This window comes from Barbus barbus (assembly GCF_936440315.1).
Source record: "Barbus barbus genome assembly, chromosome: 27".
Taxonomy (NCBI): Eukaryota; Metazoa; Chordata; class Actinopteri; order Cypriniformes; family Cyprinidae; genus Barbus; species Barbus barbus.
The window spans coordinates 12,300,856-12,320,309 of NC_136755.1; the positions used below are offsets into that span (position 1 = coordinate 12,300,856).

The following is a 19,454-nucleotide window of genomic DNA, read 5'->3' on the forward strand; positions in this document are numbered from 1 at the left end:
GCAGCCAGCGCGCGAAAGAAGTGAAGCGCATCCGTCGAGGCAGCAGCATCGGAGTCGCACGGATATCCTCACTCGGATTGCTTTTACATACCAGGGCTCGCCCTCACCTATGCGCTTTCCACATGGGGATGCAACTCCTCAACTGTTTGGAATATATTCGGCTCTTATATTTACATTCGCAATAGCGGTCGACTCAAATCAGAGAGCGCGCACCTCTGCGTAACGCACAGGCGGTGGATTGTGATGTGCGCATTCGGTGGTGTATTGGAGGTGAAAGGAAGGATTGGATCGGACAGGATTTGATAAGGACCCGTAAAAGGGGAAGCAGCTTAGTTTATAACCCCTGCGGCTGGACACCTTCTGGTTTTACGCATCATTTCTACTCTCGAGATCGAGTGCGCGAGAGCCTGTACTATTGCATATCATGTCATTTCTCTTTGACTGATCGCAGCATCCAAGAGGAACCTAAAGATTGCGATGCCAGGACAGTGAGAAGGTGGATCTCAGTTGTTCGGTAGCATGGCTCCGTCCCGGAGGTACTGCAGATGTGACATGATCTTTCTTTCGGGATGCCTACTCCTGTCCGTCTTGGGATTTCATCCTGCATTGGCGAAGGTCTGCAATGATTACACAAGGCACGGCCTGGACAACAACTGGTACACGAGGGATGGTGAGAAGTTGCCCATCATGGTCCTGATGCCGATGAATGAATCAGCGCTGATGAGCAGCATCAGTCAAGGCATCGAGCCGGCCGTTCAGCTGGCCATCCAGCACATCCTCGAGTCCAGGCAGTACTCCTTCTCGCTCATCACCAAAATCTACGACACGGAGGTAAATGCGTGCGTTAACGTCTACGTGCAAGTTCCGGGGCTGAACTGCGGGCAGTGTGCGTTCGGCGCGCGCTCATGTGGAAAACGCGATTTTTCTGGGGTTTGTGCGGTGTCTAGCGATTGTTTCCTATCAGATGTTTGGAGGAGGCAAAAACGAGCAAGTTTGTGCTAGTGAAGTGTACACAGGTGTTGCACAGTCTTGATGAGCTGCGCACGTGCCAGTGGCTCGTGCAGTAAGTGCTGCATGTTTTCTTTCATCAGTTAAGAACAGAAAATCGGTTGTCGTGCTCATTTGCATAAACGGGTCGGTATTAATCCTCGTTTGTGGCTGGTTTATTCAGCTCTATGAGTTCTGCATCTATTAGAATTTCATATAGGGATGTTAATTCATGTAAACAGGTAGGCTATATGGAAATGTATTAGGGGTCAGTTTTTAAACCCTGCTGAACCCCCCCACCCCATCTTAAACCAGCCTAAAATGGTTTACAAGTCTTAGCCGGTTTCAGATGGTCTCCTGATCTGACCAGATGAAAAGTGCCCATGAGTAAATAAACCAGGAGTGTTAACTGGTTTAAGATATTTTTTTTCTCCCTCCAGCAGGGTAGTGTTAGTTTTCAGTACACCTGAAGATTGCAGTAATTAATTTACCTGTCTTTTTTCTCTTACCCTAGGTCTTAAAATAAAAATTTTGAGTACTTCATATTAATTTTAGGTCTCAGTAATTCAAAATGGAATGAATTTGATGAATTTGAAGAGGTTAACATTTTGTTATTCGTTGTCCTTGATGTTGTCATATCAATGTCCAACCTACAGCACAGATCTTTTAATATGACGTGATAGTTCATAGTTAATTGATAACATATATTAAAATTTTGGCTTAGTTAATGAGAAGCTCAATAAATCTAAGTGACTTACTTGTTAATTGACTTACAAAGGTACAGCCTAATAAATAACACTTTAGGCAAAGGGTAGGCCCACAGGTAATTCTTTTAATGAAGTGTATATTAAATTTCATGCTCTTATGGGCTGTTTTTTAATAGTAACGAGTGAGAAAATTTGAAAATTACTCCTTCATGCAAAAGGCACTTTTTGGCCTCTCACCATGTACTATTTGTGGTAGTGTGATAACCTGGGGAGATGAGGAGCTAATCAATTGGTATTTATCACCATACTTTCATATGTGTGACAACAGGGAAATGAGAAAGCGCGGGAAAACGGGTAGCTAGATGTTTGCATAATTACCAAAGTGTAAATTACCAGGGCGTTAAAATATCTTTGGAAGCTCTCGCTAGATTTAAAACAGACTGTCGCTATGTTTTCTGCACATGCTTTAAGCTGAATCGTTTGAGATGAGCATGAAGATCCATGACCCCTGATGTCCGGTGGTGCCTTGGCAATCTATTGTGCATTGATTGTCATATTGATTTACCAGCGTTTTGTTAAACAAAACTTTTTCTTCTTATAAACACCCATTGTTGCTGTCTCTACTTTGATTTGGCCATCTATCATTCATCTATCTGACTTTTGAGTAATATTCCTCTACACTCTCTGTCACAATCATAATGAGCTGAATATGTAAATGGTTGGCATCTGATTTTTACAGCAGCAAGACGGACAGATTTGAAGATGAACAGTCAGACATCTGTAGATCTAACATGCAAAGAAATAAGCAATGATATATGGCCTCATACATTAAAAATCATGCTAACTTTTGTAAAATCAGGTGCTTCGCATAAAGTTCTTCTGATTGTTTAATTGCAAATATACAAGTTCTTGAAGTGTCAGACTTTAGCCTATACAGTCATGGCCAAAAATATCAGCACCCTTGGTAAATATGATCAAAGAAGGCTGTGAAAATTAATCTGCATTGTTAATCCTTTTGATCTTTTATTAAAATAATTCACAAAAATCTAACCTTTCATTGGAGAATAAAAATTTAAAATGGGGGAAAATATCATTATGAAATAATGTTTTTCTCTAATACACATTGGCCACAATTAACGGCACCCTTTTATTCAATACTTTTTGAAACCTCTATTTGCCAGTTTAACAGCTCTAAATTTTCTCCTATAATGCCTGATGAGGTTAGAGAACACCTGACAAGAGATCAGAGACCATTCCTTCATCCAGAATCACTCCAGACCCTTCCGTGCTGAAGTTGAAATCGTTCGCCAGTTTAGTTTTTTTTTTTTTTTCGTTCGCCAGTTTAGTGAAATGGTGCGCGGCGCATTATACACGTCACATGAAATGTCACGTGTCTTTACGGGTTGTGTGTGAACGCACGCACAGATTCTGGAAAATCACTGGCAGTGTGAATGAACCAAAATCTAACGATCCGGGAACAATTGCCGGAACACATTACCCGTGTATTTTCCGGAATCTCTGTGTGAAAGGGACTTTAGATTCCCAGCTCCATGACGGTGCTTCTTCTCTTCAGTTCACCTCACTCATTTTCTACAGGGTTCAGGTCAGAGGACTGGAATGGCCAGCAGAAGCTTGGTTTTTGAGGTTTGTGATTGGATTATTGTCCGTTTGGAAGATCCAAACATGTGAATCTCTAAGATTTCTTAAGCCTCGTTCAGACTGTCAGCCCAAATCCGATTTTCTCAGGTTTGTGTGTCCATAAGCGCTCTTTCGTTTTACTGAATGTGCATTGGTTTAAAGTGAAAGTGAAGTGACATGTGGCCAAGTATGGTGACCCATACTCGGACTTTGTGCTCTGCAATTAGCCCATCCAAAGTGCACACACACAGCAGTGAACACACACCCGGAGCAGTGGGCAGCCATTTATGCTGCGGTGCCCAGGGAGCAGTTGGGGGTTCGGTGCCTTGCTCAAGGGCACCTCAGTCGTGGTATTGAGGGTGGAGAGAGCACTGTACATTCACCCCCCCCCCCCCCCCCCTCCAATCCCTGCCGGCCTGAGACTCGAACTCGAGGGCAATCCAAGTTTTGGATTACAAGTCCAACTCTAACCATTAGGCCACGACTTCCCACGGTAAATTTCTGTGGTAATGCCATTGCGTTGTTATGCCTATGCTAAAAACAACAGTAACAGCAATACAGTTTGCTATACAGATGTTGTCTTACCGTCGCAGTTGTGCTGTAGGCTAGTATTATATTTCGTCTTGTGAGTCAGCGGCAGGAATGCAGGAAGCTTGAATGTGCGGCTTTATTCCGTGCTAGCGTCTCCGCTACTGCTTTTTTTTTGTCTCTGCTACATTCAAAACACAAAGAGGTATGTATACTAGCAGTATATTGTTTTTTTTTCTGCATGACTTGCACTTCGCAATGACACAAGCTTGCTTCTGCAAAGATGCTCAGCATATTTTCTGCAAAAACGTCTGACGTGTTTACTCTTAACAGAGTCAGTCACTTATTGATTTTTTTATCTGTTGGTATTTGACAGAATCCATGATGCCATGTGTCTAAACAAGATGTCCAGGACCTCCAGCAGAAATATAGGCCCACAACATCAAAAATACAGCAGTATATTTCATTGTACACATGGGGTACTTTTTATCCCCGTGTTCTCCAAACCCATCTGGAGTGTTTGCTGCTAAAAAGCTCATTTTTTAGTTTTATCTGACCATAGAAGCCAGTCCCATTTGAAGTTCCAGTCGTGTCTGATAACTGAATATGCTGGAGTTTGTTTTTGGATGAGCTTGGAGAATTTTTCTTGAAAATTTTCTCCCAAACAACATGTGGTGATGTAGGTGCTGTTTGACAATTTTTTTTAAGGGTTTCTGACCCCGAGACTCAACTTTTTTCTGCAATTTTCCAGCTGTGGTCCTTGGAGAGTCTTTAGCCACTCAAACTCTCCTCCTCACCGTGCATTAGGACGATATAGACATGTCCTCTTCCAGGCAGATTCATAACACTTTCTGTTGATTGGAAATTATTCTTAATTATTGCCCTGATGGTGGAAATGGGAATTTTCACTGCTCTAGCTCTTTTCTTAAAGCCACTTCACTAATGTGTGAAGCTCAATTATCTTTTGCTGCACATCAGAAATATATTCTTTGGTTTTTCTCATTGTGATGAATGATTAAGGGAATTTGGGCTTTGTTTTCCCTCCTATTTATATTTCTGTGAAACAGGAAGCCATGGCTGGATAATTTCATGTTCATAATCACCCTGGAGTGCTCAAAATTGTGAATATGAATGGGAATATACCTCAGAGATATTCCCATTCATTCAAGAATTTCAAGAATTCCCCCCCCCCCCATTTAAAATTCTTATGATAATAACAATGAAAGGTTAGATTATTGTAAATTTTTAAATAAAAGATCAAAAGGATTAACAAGGCAGATTAATTTTCACAGCCTTCTTTGATCATATTTACCAAGGGTGCCGATATTTTTGGCCATGACTATATATATAAACTGGCAAACAGTAAACAAAGCAAACAGTAGTAGCTGTGCGTATGCATGCAAGGATTTAACAGGGCAGATGTAAGTAATCAGTCCCAGAGCAGAGGCTCTTTATCCCTTTATCCCCTCTCAACGCATCCCCAGGCAGGCAGAACCCATCCGCTCGCCTGAGCCTGGGTGCTGCAGGCCGTGCCCACAGCGCTTAGCCTTTCACAGATTCACTTGAAAGATCTGGAGAGAAATTAAAGAGAGGAGCCCACGCAACATTTGCACTGCGAAGGACCCCCTCAGTATCTTCAGTGGACTGGAGATCATTAGCTGTGCTAAAGGTCACGGTTTGGTCTTAGATCATTCCGACAGCAGGGATGCCCATCGTTTTTGTAAGGGTCCACTTTCATCTGCGGTAAATGATATTGTTTGCCTTGAGTAGTTTTCATCCTCTAAAATAACGAGTGAGGCACAAATAGAAATGGAAAAAGCATTGATGTACTTTTATTGTGCAATTATCTTGAAAAGGCCTCAACGCTTGTCTGTTGTAGTGCTTATTTACCTGTATACTGATATATCTTTCAGGTCTGTAGACGCAGTTTCTCATTTATGGAAGTGTTTTTTTCTTCTTTGTGGTATATAATTGATAATGTAGATTCAATACTTCACATTTAGAGAATTGAATTTGCTTCAGACTGAATCACCATGTTCCTTATTACTGTGTTAGAGGAATGAGAGGCTGTGACTTATAATAATAATAATATATAATAATAATAATAATTGCCTCTCATAGAGTTTCAGCAAAAAGAAAGAGAAAAAAGACCCCAGATTAGCCGCTTAATGCTTAGTTTAAAGCTTTGTGACTGTAGATCTGATGTTCTATGTCTTTTTAAAATGCAAATAAAATTGCAGAAAGCTCTTTCCCTTCATGAGGGGGGCTTGACTCCACTGAAGTGGTATTCTTGACCTCTTTGAGCCCAGCTCATGCTACCATCCTGGTGTCATGTGTACAGATATCACTGGAGCTTACGCCTCACAGAGGAGCAAATGCATCTTGTCAGATTTGCACACAGAGTGCAGGGACCCTTGCAGAGCTCTGAGCCCTTGCCATACATTTCTGTTATTCTCAAAAGACCAAAAGCCCCAAGCTTATGTAAAGCATCTTGTCGTGTTGTTGCAATGAGTTACAGTTTTTCTAAAAAGCATTGCCATAATAGCTCACATTAAATGAAACTGTAATATATCTTAAGATGACAGCGTATTGTTTGTTTGAACATCTATACCTCAGTTGTCTAGCAAAATAAAATTGGTCAAAGGAAGGAATTGATTGAAAGTAGTTTAAATGATGTGTTTAGTAGTTTCAGGCTGCTATGACGTTTTACCTCTTGATACTGTAACAATAGTTGCATGGCAAGAATCAATATTTTTGCTGCATTTTCCCATATTTCTATTTGATGGAAACAATTACCCGTCACAGTTAATATATACAGTATAATATATATATATATATATATATATATATATATATATATATATATAATTATTTAATATTATATTATTAATAATAAATTGTAATAATTGAATGCAGTACTTGCTATACATATTATACTGTTCAGTTATTATCATTTTTATTTATTATTTTTTTTATTTTTTATTTTTTTTATTTTTTCCACTCATAACAGACTCCAATTGGATCCTGCTGTGATTTTACGCTGCCCATGGACACATTACCGAATTTATGAGCTCTGTAGTCCTGTCATCCTGCATTTTTGTCTCTGTTCATGTGTAATGAGACTATGTGGACATCAGCTAGGTTCCTGCAACTGTTCTTCTGTCTTTTCTGAAATATAGTGGGGAAAATGAGCACTAACAGGTTTAAAGTGTAAAGTAATATCTCCATAGAGGCCTTCATTTATCACACAGTGAGGGAGAATAACAGACACTGGAGCCTGAATTCAGTATTTTGTCGAGCTCATGTTGTGATTCAGTGGGTTCAAATAGCTGCCACCCTGTGCTTTTTTGTTCTGCATGCTGATAAACAGAGGCCTTGCCCTTCACAGAGGTCAGGAGGTCAATGATGGGTCATGTGGGTTGACCTGCTGTATAATTGAATGTATAATTGAATTGAATGTAATTTGGCTGATGTATTACTTTACTAAAATGCCGCTTTTTGTTGTTTAACTCATAGTTGGTGTTTGTTGTTGGATTGTGAAACAGGGCTCTAATTGCTGACCTTTTAGTGAGTCATACTCATAGCCAGCAGTTATTCTAGTCTTATTCTGCTGCTCGTTGACCTAGACGGTCACATCTCAAGGACTGAGGTCACTAAGCAGTATGATGCTGAACAGGTTTTTAAGCACAATAACATGGTATTTGCTGTCAAAGTAGGCAGGTCAGGCAGCCAGGTTTGTTTCAAGCCCATAAACCACTCTTTTATTTCAAATGTAAAAAGGAACGTTACTTTTAAGATGCATCAAGGTGCTTGTGTGAGTGAACATGCCCTTCAGTCTACATGTCCCAGTGAAAAAGCCTCCATAGAGTGATCTAGTCAATGTCTCATGGATAAAATCAAGTCCCAACCTACTTTTTTTCTCATTGAATGTCCTGTTTCATTCAGATGTGTGATAACGAAAGTAAATAGCTTGTGACTTATTACACATATTAGCCAACTTTAATTAATGGAAATATATATAATGCAAATCTCTGCTTTAACAATGTTCTTCAAAAACTCTGTAGTGTGTTTAATTATGAACTGGGTTTCCAAGCATATTTTATGGTTTCTCTAACTGTAGCATGTTGGCAGGTATTATGGATTATTTCAGAGCTATAATCCTAGAATTATTGACAGTGTTTTTGCTAAATGACATATTTTAGTGATGGAGATTACTTGAGTTGTGTTGTTTGACAGATGGTTTATATTTGGTTAGAAAAGTACAATATGCACCAGTTCCTTCATTTTAGTAATGGTACACATGGACACGCTCATCTGACACATTCCGCAGCTGTTTTTATTATCCGGCAGGCTAAATTTGCAAATGTTCCAAAAAGTGCTGGTTTGGCACATCTGATTGTACCATAAATGTAAAACAAACGCCCAGCGATTGTTTCTGCTGCTGAGGGCAGTAAGGAAAGGGACTGATTGGATGCCAGAAGAGGAGAAATGGGGCCGGGGACATTTCCAAGCTGATTTCTCTCACTGTCCTCCAAAACGCTGTGGGAAAAATGGACACAACTTGAGTTTGGCTTCTGGTTGAAACTGAACTGATGAACATCAAACCACGACCCTCCCACACAGTTATTTTGAGTGTGGTTTGTCTAAGGGTGTCTGAATGCATGAGATTCGTCTCTGATAAGTGTGCTTTCCACATTTTTGTCTTTGTAGACTATAAACTGTATACTAGTGATTGTGTATTTCTGAGATTCAGAGATAGATATAAGCACTGATATGTGTGGATTTATGCAAGTAAATGGACAGTAGGACACACCTGTGTATTAATTCGACTCTCAGTGTATGTTTTTTTTAACTGTAAACAAACTGAAAGTTAATTGAAATGAGAGGATTTAGGCTTTGTCTTTAGAGATTGGCCAAATGCCATGTGAGTGCTGTCTTTCTCTAGGGGCAAGCACTGAGTAATAAGCGTAAAGTTTGCCCTTGTCAGTCCTCTAATTACATTAAATCCTGTGTAATTCCTGGACAGCAAAGAAGGAGCTACTGATGCACAGACAAAATGTGTGTGTGCATAAATGGTGTAAGCAAGCCCATGGGATATGTTACTCTGGGGACGGATGGATGGTCTGGTCACAGCTGTGCAGTGTGGTGGTCCACAGGCAGATGCTGGCAAGTACCACTGCAAATCCACTGCTCACACGTTCATCCAGTCACTCTCACATATTTTTTTAAACAAATTCAATCCGTGTTCAGTTTTAGAATTTATATATATAGATAGTATATATACACGCATACATATATATACGTATATTAGGGGTGGAACGGTACACAGATGTCACGGTTCAGTACGTACTTCGGTTCGGGGATTCACGGGATCACTTAGTACACTGAGGACTAATTTTCACTGAGCTGATATTTTTTTAAACAAAGTCAGTCCATGTTCAGTTTTAGAATTTATATATATACAGTGAGGTCAATAAGTATTTGATCACCCTGTGATTTTGCAAGTTCTCTTACTTAGAAATCATGGAGGGGTCTACAATTTTCAGCATAGGTGCATTTCCACTGTGAGAGACAGAATCTAAAAATAAAAATCCGGAAATCACATTGTATGATTTTTTAACAATTTATTTGTGAATTACTGTGTCAAATAAGTATTTGATCACTTGCTTATCCGCCAGATTTCTGGCCCTCAAAGACCTGTTATTTTGCTTTTAAATAGTCCAGCTACACTCTGCTCATGATTCTAAATTAGTAGCAACTGTTTGAGGTCGCTAGCTGTCATAAAGACACCTGTGCACCCCAACAATCAGCCAAAGTCTAAGAAGCAACATGGGCAAAACCAAAGAGCTGTCAAAAGACACAAGAGACAAAATTTTAGACCTTCACAAAGCTGGAAAGGGCTACGGGGCAATTGCCAAGCAGCTTGGTGAAAAAAGAACAACTGTTGGAGCAATTGTCAGAAAATGGAAGAGGCTAATGATGACTGTCAATGTCCCTCGGACTGGGGCCCCACGGAAGATCTCTCCTCGTGGGGTATCAATGATGCTAAGAATGATGAAGAATCAGCCCAGAACTACACGGGAGGAGCTGGTCAATGCCGTGAAGAGAGCTGGGACCATCGTTTCCAAGGCTACTATCAGTAATACACTAAGACGTCATGGTTTAAAATCTTGCATCGCACGGAAGGTTCCCCTGCTTAAGTCAGCCCATGTCCAGGCCCGTCTGAAGTTTGCCAGGGACCATCTGGATGATCCAGAGGAGTCATGGGAGAAAGTCCTGTGGTCAGATGAGACCAAAGTAGAACTTTTTGATCTTAACTCCATTCGCCGTGTTTGGAGGAAGAAGAATGATGAGTATCATCCCAATAATACCATACCTACAGTGAAGCATGGGGCTGGAAGCATCATGCTCTGGGGGTGTTTTTCTGCACAGGGGACAGGACGACTGCACTGTATTAAGGAGAGGATGGACGGGGCCATGTATTGTGACATATTGGGCAAAAACCTCCTTCCCTCAGTCAGAGCATTAAAGATGGGTCATGGCTGGGTCTTCCAACATGACAATGACCCAAAGCACACAGCCAGGAAAACCAAGGAGTGGCTCCATAAAAAGCATATCAAGGTTCTGGAGTGGCCTAGCCAGTCTCCAGACCTAAATCCAATAGAAAATCTTTGGAGGGAGCTGAAACTCCGTGTTGCTCAGCGACAGCCCCGAAACCTGACAGATCTAGAGAAGATCTGTATGGAGGAGTGGGCCAAAATCCCTCCTGCAGTGTGTGCAAACCTGGTGAAGAACTACAGGAACCGTTTGACCTCTGTAATTGTTAACAAAGGCTTCTGTACCAAATATTAAATTTTTTTGACTCAAGTGATCAAATACTTATTTGACACAGTAATTCACAAATAAATTGTTAAAAAATCATACAATGCGATTTCCGGATTTTTATTTTTAGATTCTGTCTCTCACAGTGGAAATGCACCTATGCTGAAAATTGTAGACCCCCTCCATGATTTCTAAGTAAGAGAACTTGCAAAATCACAGGGTGATCAAATACTTATTGGCTTCACTGTATATATATATATATATATATATATATATACATACAGTCAGGTCCATAAATATTGGGACATCGACACAATTCTAACATTTTTGGCTCTATACACCACCACAATGGATTTCAAATGAAACGAACAAGATGTGCTTTAACTGCAGACTGTCAGCTTTAATTTGAGGGTATTTACATCCAAATCAGGTGAACGGTGTAGGAATTACAACAGATTGCATATGTGCCTCCCACTTGTTAAGGGACCAAAAGTAATGGGACAATTGGCTTCTCAGCTGTTCCATGGCCAGTTGTGTGTTATTCCCTCATTATCCCAATTACAATGAGCAGATAAAAGGTCCAGAGTTAATTTCAAGTGTGCTATTTGCATTTGGAATCTGTTGCTGTCAACTGTCAAGATGAGATCCAAAGAGCTGTCACTATCAGTGAAGCAAGCCATCATTAGGCTGAAAAAACAAAATAAACCCATCAGAGAGATAGCAAAAACATTAGGCGTGGCCAAAACAACTGTTTGGAACATTCTTAAAAAGAAGGAACGCACCGGTGAGCTCAGCAACACCAAAAGACCCGGAAGACCACGGAAAACAACTGTGGTGGATGACCGAAGAATTCTTTCCCTGGTGAAGAAAACACCCTTCACAACAGTTGGCCAGATCAAGAACACTCTCCAGGAGGTAGGTGTATGTGTGTCAAAGTCAACAATCAAGAGAAGACTTCACCAGAGTGAATACAGAGGGTTCACCACAAGATGTAAAGATGTAAAGCCTCAAAAACAGGAAGGCCAGATTAGAGTTTGCCAAACGACATCTAAAAAAGCCTTCACAGTTCTGGAACAACATCCTATGGACAGATGAGACCAAGATCAACTTGTACCAGAGTGATGGGAAGAGAAGAGTATGGAGAAGGAAAGGAACTGCTCATGATCCTAAGCATACCACCTCATCGGTGAAGCATGGTGGTGGTAGTGTCATGGCGTGGGCATGTATGGCTGCCAGTGGAACTGGGTCTCTTGTATTTATTGATGATGTGATTGCTGACAAAAGCAGCAGGATGAATTCTGAAGTGTTTCGGGCAATATTATCAGCTCATATTCAGCCAAATGCTTCAGAACTCACTGGACGGCGCATCACAGTGCAGATGGACAATGACCCAAAGCATACTGCAAAAGCAACCAAAGAGTTTTTGAAGGGAAAGAAGTGGACTGTTATGCAATGGCCAAGTCAATCACCTGACCTGAATCCGATTGAGCATGCATTTCACTTGCTGAAGGGAAAATGCCCCAAGAACAAGCAGGAACTGAAGACGGTTGCAGTAGAGACCTGGCAGAGCATCACCAGGGATGAAACCCAGCGTCTGGTGATGTCTATGCGTTCCAGACTTCAGGCTGTAATTGACTGCAAAGGATTTGCAACCAAGTATTAAAAAGTGAAAGTTTGATTTATGATTATTATTCTGTCCCATTACTTTTGGTCCCTTAACAAGTGGGAGGCACATATGCAATCTGTTGTAATTCCTACACCGTTCACCTGATTTGGATGTAAATACCCTCAAATTAAAGCTGACAGTCTGCAGTTAAAGCACATCTTGTTCGTTTCATTTGAAATCCATTGTGGTGGTGTATAGAGCCAAATATTTTATAATTGTGTCAATGTCCCAATATTTATGGACCTGACTGTATATATATCTACAGTATATATACATGCGCATATATATATATATATATATATATATATATATATATATATATATATATATATATATATATATATATATATATATATATATATTGAATCGTGATCCCCAAACTGAAGTACGTACCGAACCGTGACATCTGTGTACCGTTCCACCCCTAATATACGTAGGAACGGTACACAGATGTCACGGTTCGGTACATACTTCGGTACAACAGGAAAAAAATCCAAAATCTACTATACTCGGTTTCTTTTCATTTATTTTGAACAGACAGTAGTGCAAATTACAATTTTTGTCCACCAAGATGTGAAAATACTAAATATTATTGCATTATGTTATATATACAAAATCTGCTTTGTTTTCATTGTGAGTGTAAATAAAAGCAGACCTTTATACAGTGATGCATTATTAATAAGACAATAAGTGTTTAAAGTTGATTCTGCTGGTATAAGGAAACAGTTGAAGTGATCGCGCTGGAGTGCACACACACACACACACACACAAACACACATCAGTTCCAGCATTGCTAACTTGACAGCGCAGTTGGTACTTTATCAAAATAAAATACAGTGAACCAAACATCAGCGTGCCCGCCTCTGTGTCACTGTTGGAACGTGACTGAAGTACAAAGCCTATAATTTACATAATAAATAATAGTATATTAGCATTAAGATACGTTACATCGCAAATATGGAAATATTGTGGAATATTTGGATTTGTGCCGAATGAGAGAGGTAGGATACACGAGCACAAAGCTGAGTGCGCAAGCCTTTAATGCAGGAGTGTCAAACTCAGTTCCTAGAGGGTCGCAGCCCTGCAGAGTTTAGTTCCAACCCTGCTCCACCACACAAACCATGGAGTTTTCAAATAAGCCTGAAGGACTTGATTAGCTGGATCAGGTGAGTATAATTAGGGTTGCATCTAAACTCTGCAGGGCTCCGGCCCTCCAGGAACTGAGTTTGACACCCCTGCTTTAAAGTAAACTCCTTTGTCAGTCTATGTGAGAGACGCATTCAGAATCAGCACAAGGTCACTGTCTAGGGGGCTTTGTTTTCAAGTGCGCAACTCATGGCATTCGCTGTTCTTCTGGAGGTTATCAAACAGTGTTGCATTACTGCAGGCTCCCCCTTCTGGATTGGGGGTAAATTGCCTGTATTCGTTGTAAGGCCTCATGCACCGAACCGAGATGCCTGTACCGTGTATAGCCTATAGCTGTTTTCATTTATTTCCTTTATATTTCTCTTATACATAGTAAAAAAAATTAAAAAATTGAAGAAACATATTTCGTGTTAAATAGGTTGTTTTTAAGTCGGTGCTCGAAATAAAAGCTTTTATTTCATTGATTTTTATTGATGACTGCAGTGTTAATATTTTAATTATAGGACTATAATTAATTGTAGGTAGCCTACAGCCTAATAGACCTGTTTTAAAATACCTTTTTAAAAACATTTTAATTGAGGAGTAAATATAATCTTATCCTCGCAGCGTGTCAGTTATGCGGTAATAATTGCGGGGAAAATTTATTGTACTTTTAATTTAATAATAAAAGTAACTTCATAATAATAATAGTCCTAATAAAAATAAGAATGTAACAGGCCTACATTAATTGGAAATGCCAAATCCTCTTAATATTTTCATTAATTGATGTTTTTGACAATATCTCTGGCTATCGTCGATACAAGATCATCATCTTTCGACGCACCCCAGCAAGGGGAGGTTATCGCGGGGCAGACAGCATGATGCCTGTTACGTTGTTTGGGCTGCGTTGTTGAGCGCAGTGACACAGATATTTCACACACTTTAAGCTCTTTTATTTTCTAAATGTAATAGGATTAGTCCAACGAATCGTTCAGTTTGTAATGCGTACCGAACCTAAACCCTCGTACTGAACGGTTCAATACGAATACGTGTATCGTTACACTCCTAATACACACACACACACACACACACACACACATATACTTATATATATATATATATATATATATATAGCATACAAGCAAATATAATGCCATTTATTTATTTTTATATTTAAAGTAAAATGAAACAAAATAAAATTATTTTAAACCTTACGTAAGCTGCAATGTTGTAAGTAACATGCTGACAGTGTGCTGTGCTTCAACTATATAACAGTTAAATCCCCTCAGAACAATAGTCTTTAATTTAATTCCCTTTAAAGCACAGAAGAATCCACTGGTTTCAGACTGGGGTCCGACCTTATATAGTCCATATAGTCTTGAGACTCCTGCATTCTACAGTTAATCTAACTTCCTTTGTCAAGAATGTGTCTTATGTGAACCCCAAATCTTCTTAACTATACTTAAAGGAATGAACATTCTGTCATTAATTACTCACCCTCATGTCCTTCCAACCCCGTAAGACCTTCGTCATCTTTAGAACACAAATGAAGATATTTTTGATGAAATCCAAGAGCTTTCTGACCTTGCATAGACAGCAACACAACTGACACGTTGAAGGCCCAAAAAAGGTAGTAAGGACATTGTTAAAATAGTCCTTGTGACATCAGTGGTTCAACTGTAATGGTATGAAGCTACGAGAATACTTTGTGTGCACAAAGAAAACAAAAATAATGGCTTTATTCAATAATTTCTTCTCTTCTGTGTCAGAATTCAAGGACAGTATCACGAGACAAGCATGTTTATTATTTATTTATTTGTTTAGTTAACAGGGACATTGTACATTAATAAAACATTTCTGTAAATGTACCAGAATTAGCCAAAGGCTATTTTTCATCTGTAGTCCCTGGACAGATGTTACAAGTTACCCTAAAAAGATGTGATTAGAATACATAACAATTGACAATTTATAATTTAACAATTACATAGCACAATCCATAAAACAATATATTAATAAAAACAATCAATAGAATGTAATAATAAAAACAAATACATAAACACAATCAAAAAAAGAAAAAAGGACAGCCACAATATATAATTCTAATGTTTTCATAACTGACTACTAATTAACCATTTCTTTAATTGAACCCTGAAAACCTTATATGTATCTAGATCTCTTATGGTTGTCGGAATAGTGTTCCATTCTCGTGCAGCTTTAACAGAAAATGCGGACTGACTAAACTTACTCCGTCTAAGTGGTATAATACAGTCTCCTCTCAATGCACCTCTTGTAGAACGATATACAGTTGTTCTAATGTTGACTAACCGATCAAGAGGGGGAGAAGTTAAACCATGAATGATCTTATACATCAAGCATGCATTTGCATACTTAATTATGTTTTCCCAACTCAGATTATACTTTTTCAATATTGAACAATGATGAAAATGTACTGGTTTCTTGTCAAGAACTTTAAGTGTACGTTTATATATGGACTCTAATGGTTTTAGAGTCATTAAACTCGCCTGAGACCAAGTCATTAAACAGTAAGTCATGTAAGGAATAACCATAGAATGCATATACATCTTAGCTGCCTCAAATGACATATAATCTCGTATAAACCTATAATTATAGATATTGAACTTAACCTGCTTACAGACCATTTTAACCTGAGCTTTAAATGTAAGTTTATAATCAATCAGTATTCCAAGGTATTTATATTGGGACACTACCTGCAGCCTCAGCCCTGACACATAAACATCCGGCTCTTTAGTAAAACTATTTGACTTAGAAAAAAACATACATACTGTTTTGGAAACATTTAGTTGCAAGCAATTCTCTTTTAGCAATGCCGACACATTAACCATGGAAATTGTAAGATCATTTGCAACTTGTGTGAAACTATTACCATGTAAATAGATTACAGTATCATCTGCATACATTTGTATATTAATGCCAGGACATGCCAAATGAAGATCATTTATATATAGAGCAAAGAACAGTGGACCCAAACACAGATGTGCTTCCCTCTCTTTGCAAAAAAGCCGCAGAGTATCCAGGTTCTACATCAGAACGTCGGCTCCTGCATCAGTAGCACCACGTGCATACGCAGAAGAACTGACACAGAAGAGAAGAATTGTTGAATAATGTTGTTATTTTTGTTTTCTTTGCACACAAAAAGTATTCTCGTAGCTTCATAAAATTACAGCTAAACCACCGACGTCACATGGACTATTTTAACGATGTCCTTACTACCTTTCTTGGCCTTGAATGTGGTAGTTGCATTGCTGTCTATGCAGGGTCAGAAAGCTCTCGGATTTTATCAAAAATACCTTAATTTACGTTCCGAAGATGAACGAAACTCTTACAGGTTTGGAATCAGAGCCGAAACACTAGGGGGCCCCCTTGCTCTCAAAGATGTTTTAATTTTAGTTTCATTTTTTAATTTGGACAGCGGTTATGAAAACATGAATAGTCATTTCTTTTAATGTGGTGCGCTGTCACCCTCTCTACGTAAAAATCAGCCAAATCATGTAACATGAATGTCGTACAGTCTCTTGTTTGAGATGGAAAAAACGAGTTGAAAGCGTAAAGTCAGGTTTATAAACAAAATCTCTTTAATTGACTCACTTTCATTATCATGTCCATTTTCATTCTATTACTGCAAAGAAATGCAAAGCCTAAATGTTAGTCATCCCAGTCCCATCTCCAGCCATAGGATGTCTTTAGTGGGTCATCCTTAAATGGACAATCTCACAGGCCATTGAGCACAGAGCGCTATGTGGTGGCTGATGGATGGGGGTGGCTTGTAGAGAGAAAGAAGGCCAGTCTCTATCTAATGAAGTATTACTGGAAAGCTGTTATCCGCAGGCCTCAGACTGCCTAGTGGTAGCAGTGTAGTTCGCTCATTTATTAAACCCAAAAACTCTCTTTCCCAAAATGACTCAAGGGCTTTACACTTCTACCCTCTGTACCCAGGTATGGCTGCAGAGGATAGATGAACTGATTTAGTAACTTGCACTGTTCAGTTACAGGGCAAACTCAACATGTAGAGTGACACACAATTTTTATTTGTGCCTCTTTTTTTTTTATTTTGTGATTGAATCGTGTGTGGTGATGGTTCACATACACTCTAAGGGTAACTTGAATCCAAAATTAGGTCCTCTACAGTTTAGGTCCTCAGTGTTTCCTGCACTTCAGTTAGTGGTGCTCCACTGCTGCTGAATCTATAGCAGCACAGCAAGAAAAAAATGGTTTTACTGAGCATGTAAACTGAATTGAATGCAATGGGATAGAGAGTCAGTGAAAGATCATGACAAGAAAACTTTATTTTATTCAATTGTCCTCATGAGCTGCATGTATATCCAAACAAATGTGAACAGCGTAGACTAATTCCTTAAAGAATGACTCTTATGAGCTGTAATACTTTATTGGTCAGTACAATTTATGAACAAATCTCCATTAAATCTGATCTTTTTTTATGAAAAAAAAGTATTGTAACCAGTGCAGTCTGATTCATAAAGAAATGACTCTTCTGAGAGTCGGTCAGAAACATACAGCGTGACTAATTTAGCACAATTTATGAACAACTGACTCTTTAGCTGGATCATTTTTGTGAATCAAAAACATACAGTGTGATCAGCGTAGTATAATTCATTAACAAATGACTATTTTGAGCTGGATCTATTTTGAAAAACAAAAAATACAGCTTGACCAGCGTAGTCGGATTCACAAACAAATGAATCTTTTGAATCAGATCTTTTTAGTGATTCAAAAACATAGAAAATGACAGGTGGAGTCCGATTCCAGTACAAAAGTACAATTCTACTAACTAACCTAAACCTAACCCTGACCTAATGGTCTAATAATACTCGATATTAGTTGACATTTAGTTGAAAATTAATGACAGTTAGTTGACATAGTTATATAGTTAACATAGTTACAAAGTTTATTATAGTTAGTGGAATGTCTAAACTGGACTATCAAAAAAAAAAAAGTAATCCAAATGACTCTTTAGACTCATTCAGATTTGCAGAATTATTCACTGAATGAACTCACTCAATCAACATCTGTCTCACTTAATGAACTTAAAAAAGTTATTATATAATTATATATATATATATATTATATATATAAAGGGACTTGGAGACCACTGGTATTAGAGTCAGGTGAATTCTGATGTTAGTCTTAACGTCTGCCTTGAGAAATGGTCTGCCATTCAAATGTCCCCTCTGCTCATATTGATTTGATGATTACAGATAAAGTAATGGCAGAATGCCTGCAGTTTCTTGGGCTTTGGCCAAGGACACAGAACACCAACAGTTTTGGCAAGTTCATCATCACAAAGCTCTCGGCATACTGCGTCGCACAACTGGGAGGGACAAGTTCTGAGCACAAGCACTGAACCATAAGCTAAACATATCGCCTGTATCGCAGTCTATAATTACACAAAATGGTGGGATGAATAATTGCAGAGACGGGATAGATGGGCTTCTGACAACGTTTAACAAAGTCCTGAAAAGGCGGACAGGCTGGTTCAGTGTAGTTCTTATGTGAGCAGGGTGTATTAAACGGAGGAGTAAAGTCCTGAGGGTGTGTTTGAGGCTGAGAACCTCTTACCTATTATTATTACTGACACAGATCAAGTTTTTGGCCAGATTGTGGCCCAAATGAACAGATTTTCTTCAGTTGAGCATGATTGATATCTGAAATGAAACAGGCTGTGGTTCTGTTGGTAGATTGAAGATGAAGGTTGTCTGTTTCTGTAATCTAATAGAAGTGATTGTTATTTCATTACTCTGTGTTCTGGATCATTCCAGACCAAAAGATGCTTCACAAAGACATTGGGTTCATTCATATTAATTATTTTTCGTATTCCAGATGCCTGCATGACAATTATATGGTGTCATGGTTTGCCTTGTTTTTTTTCATCACAACACTTTAGATAAGATTAACTGTAATGGCTATTTGGCTAATGGCTGGAG

At 39.0% G+C, this 19,454-nt stretch overlaps 1 protein-coding gene across 1 annotated transcript in view; it reads left to right on the plus strand.

Annotated features, from left to right (window-relative positions):
• Positions 1–519: 519 nt before the first annotated feature.
• LOC306847228 (gamma-aminobutyric acid type B receptor subunit 2-like) overlaps positions 520–19,454 on the plus strand; it is a gene marked incomplete at both ends in the record, with an annotated part of 228,733 nt that continues 209,798 nt past the window's right edge. The window contains one exon of the mRNA XM_079381059.1: positions 520–831. Coding sequence (XP_079237185.1) covers positions 520–831 — 312 coding nt within the window. The remainder of the gene's footprint in view (positions 832–19,454) is intronic.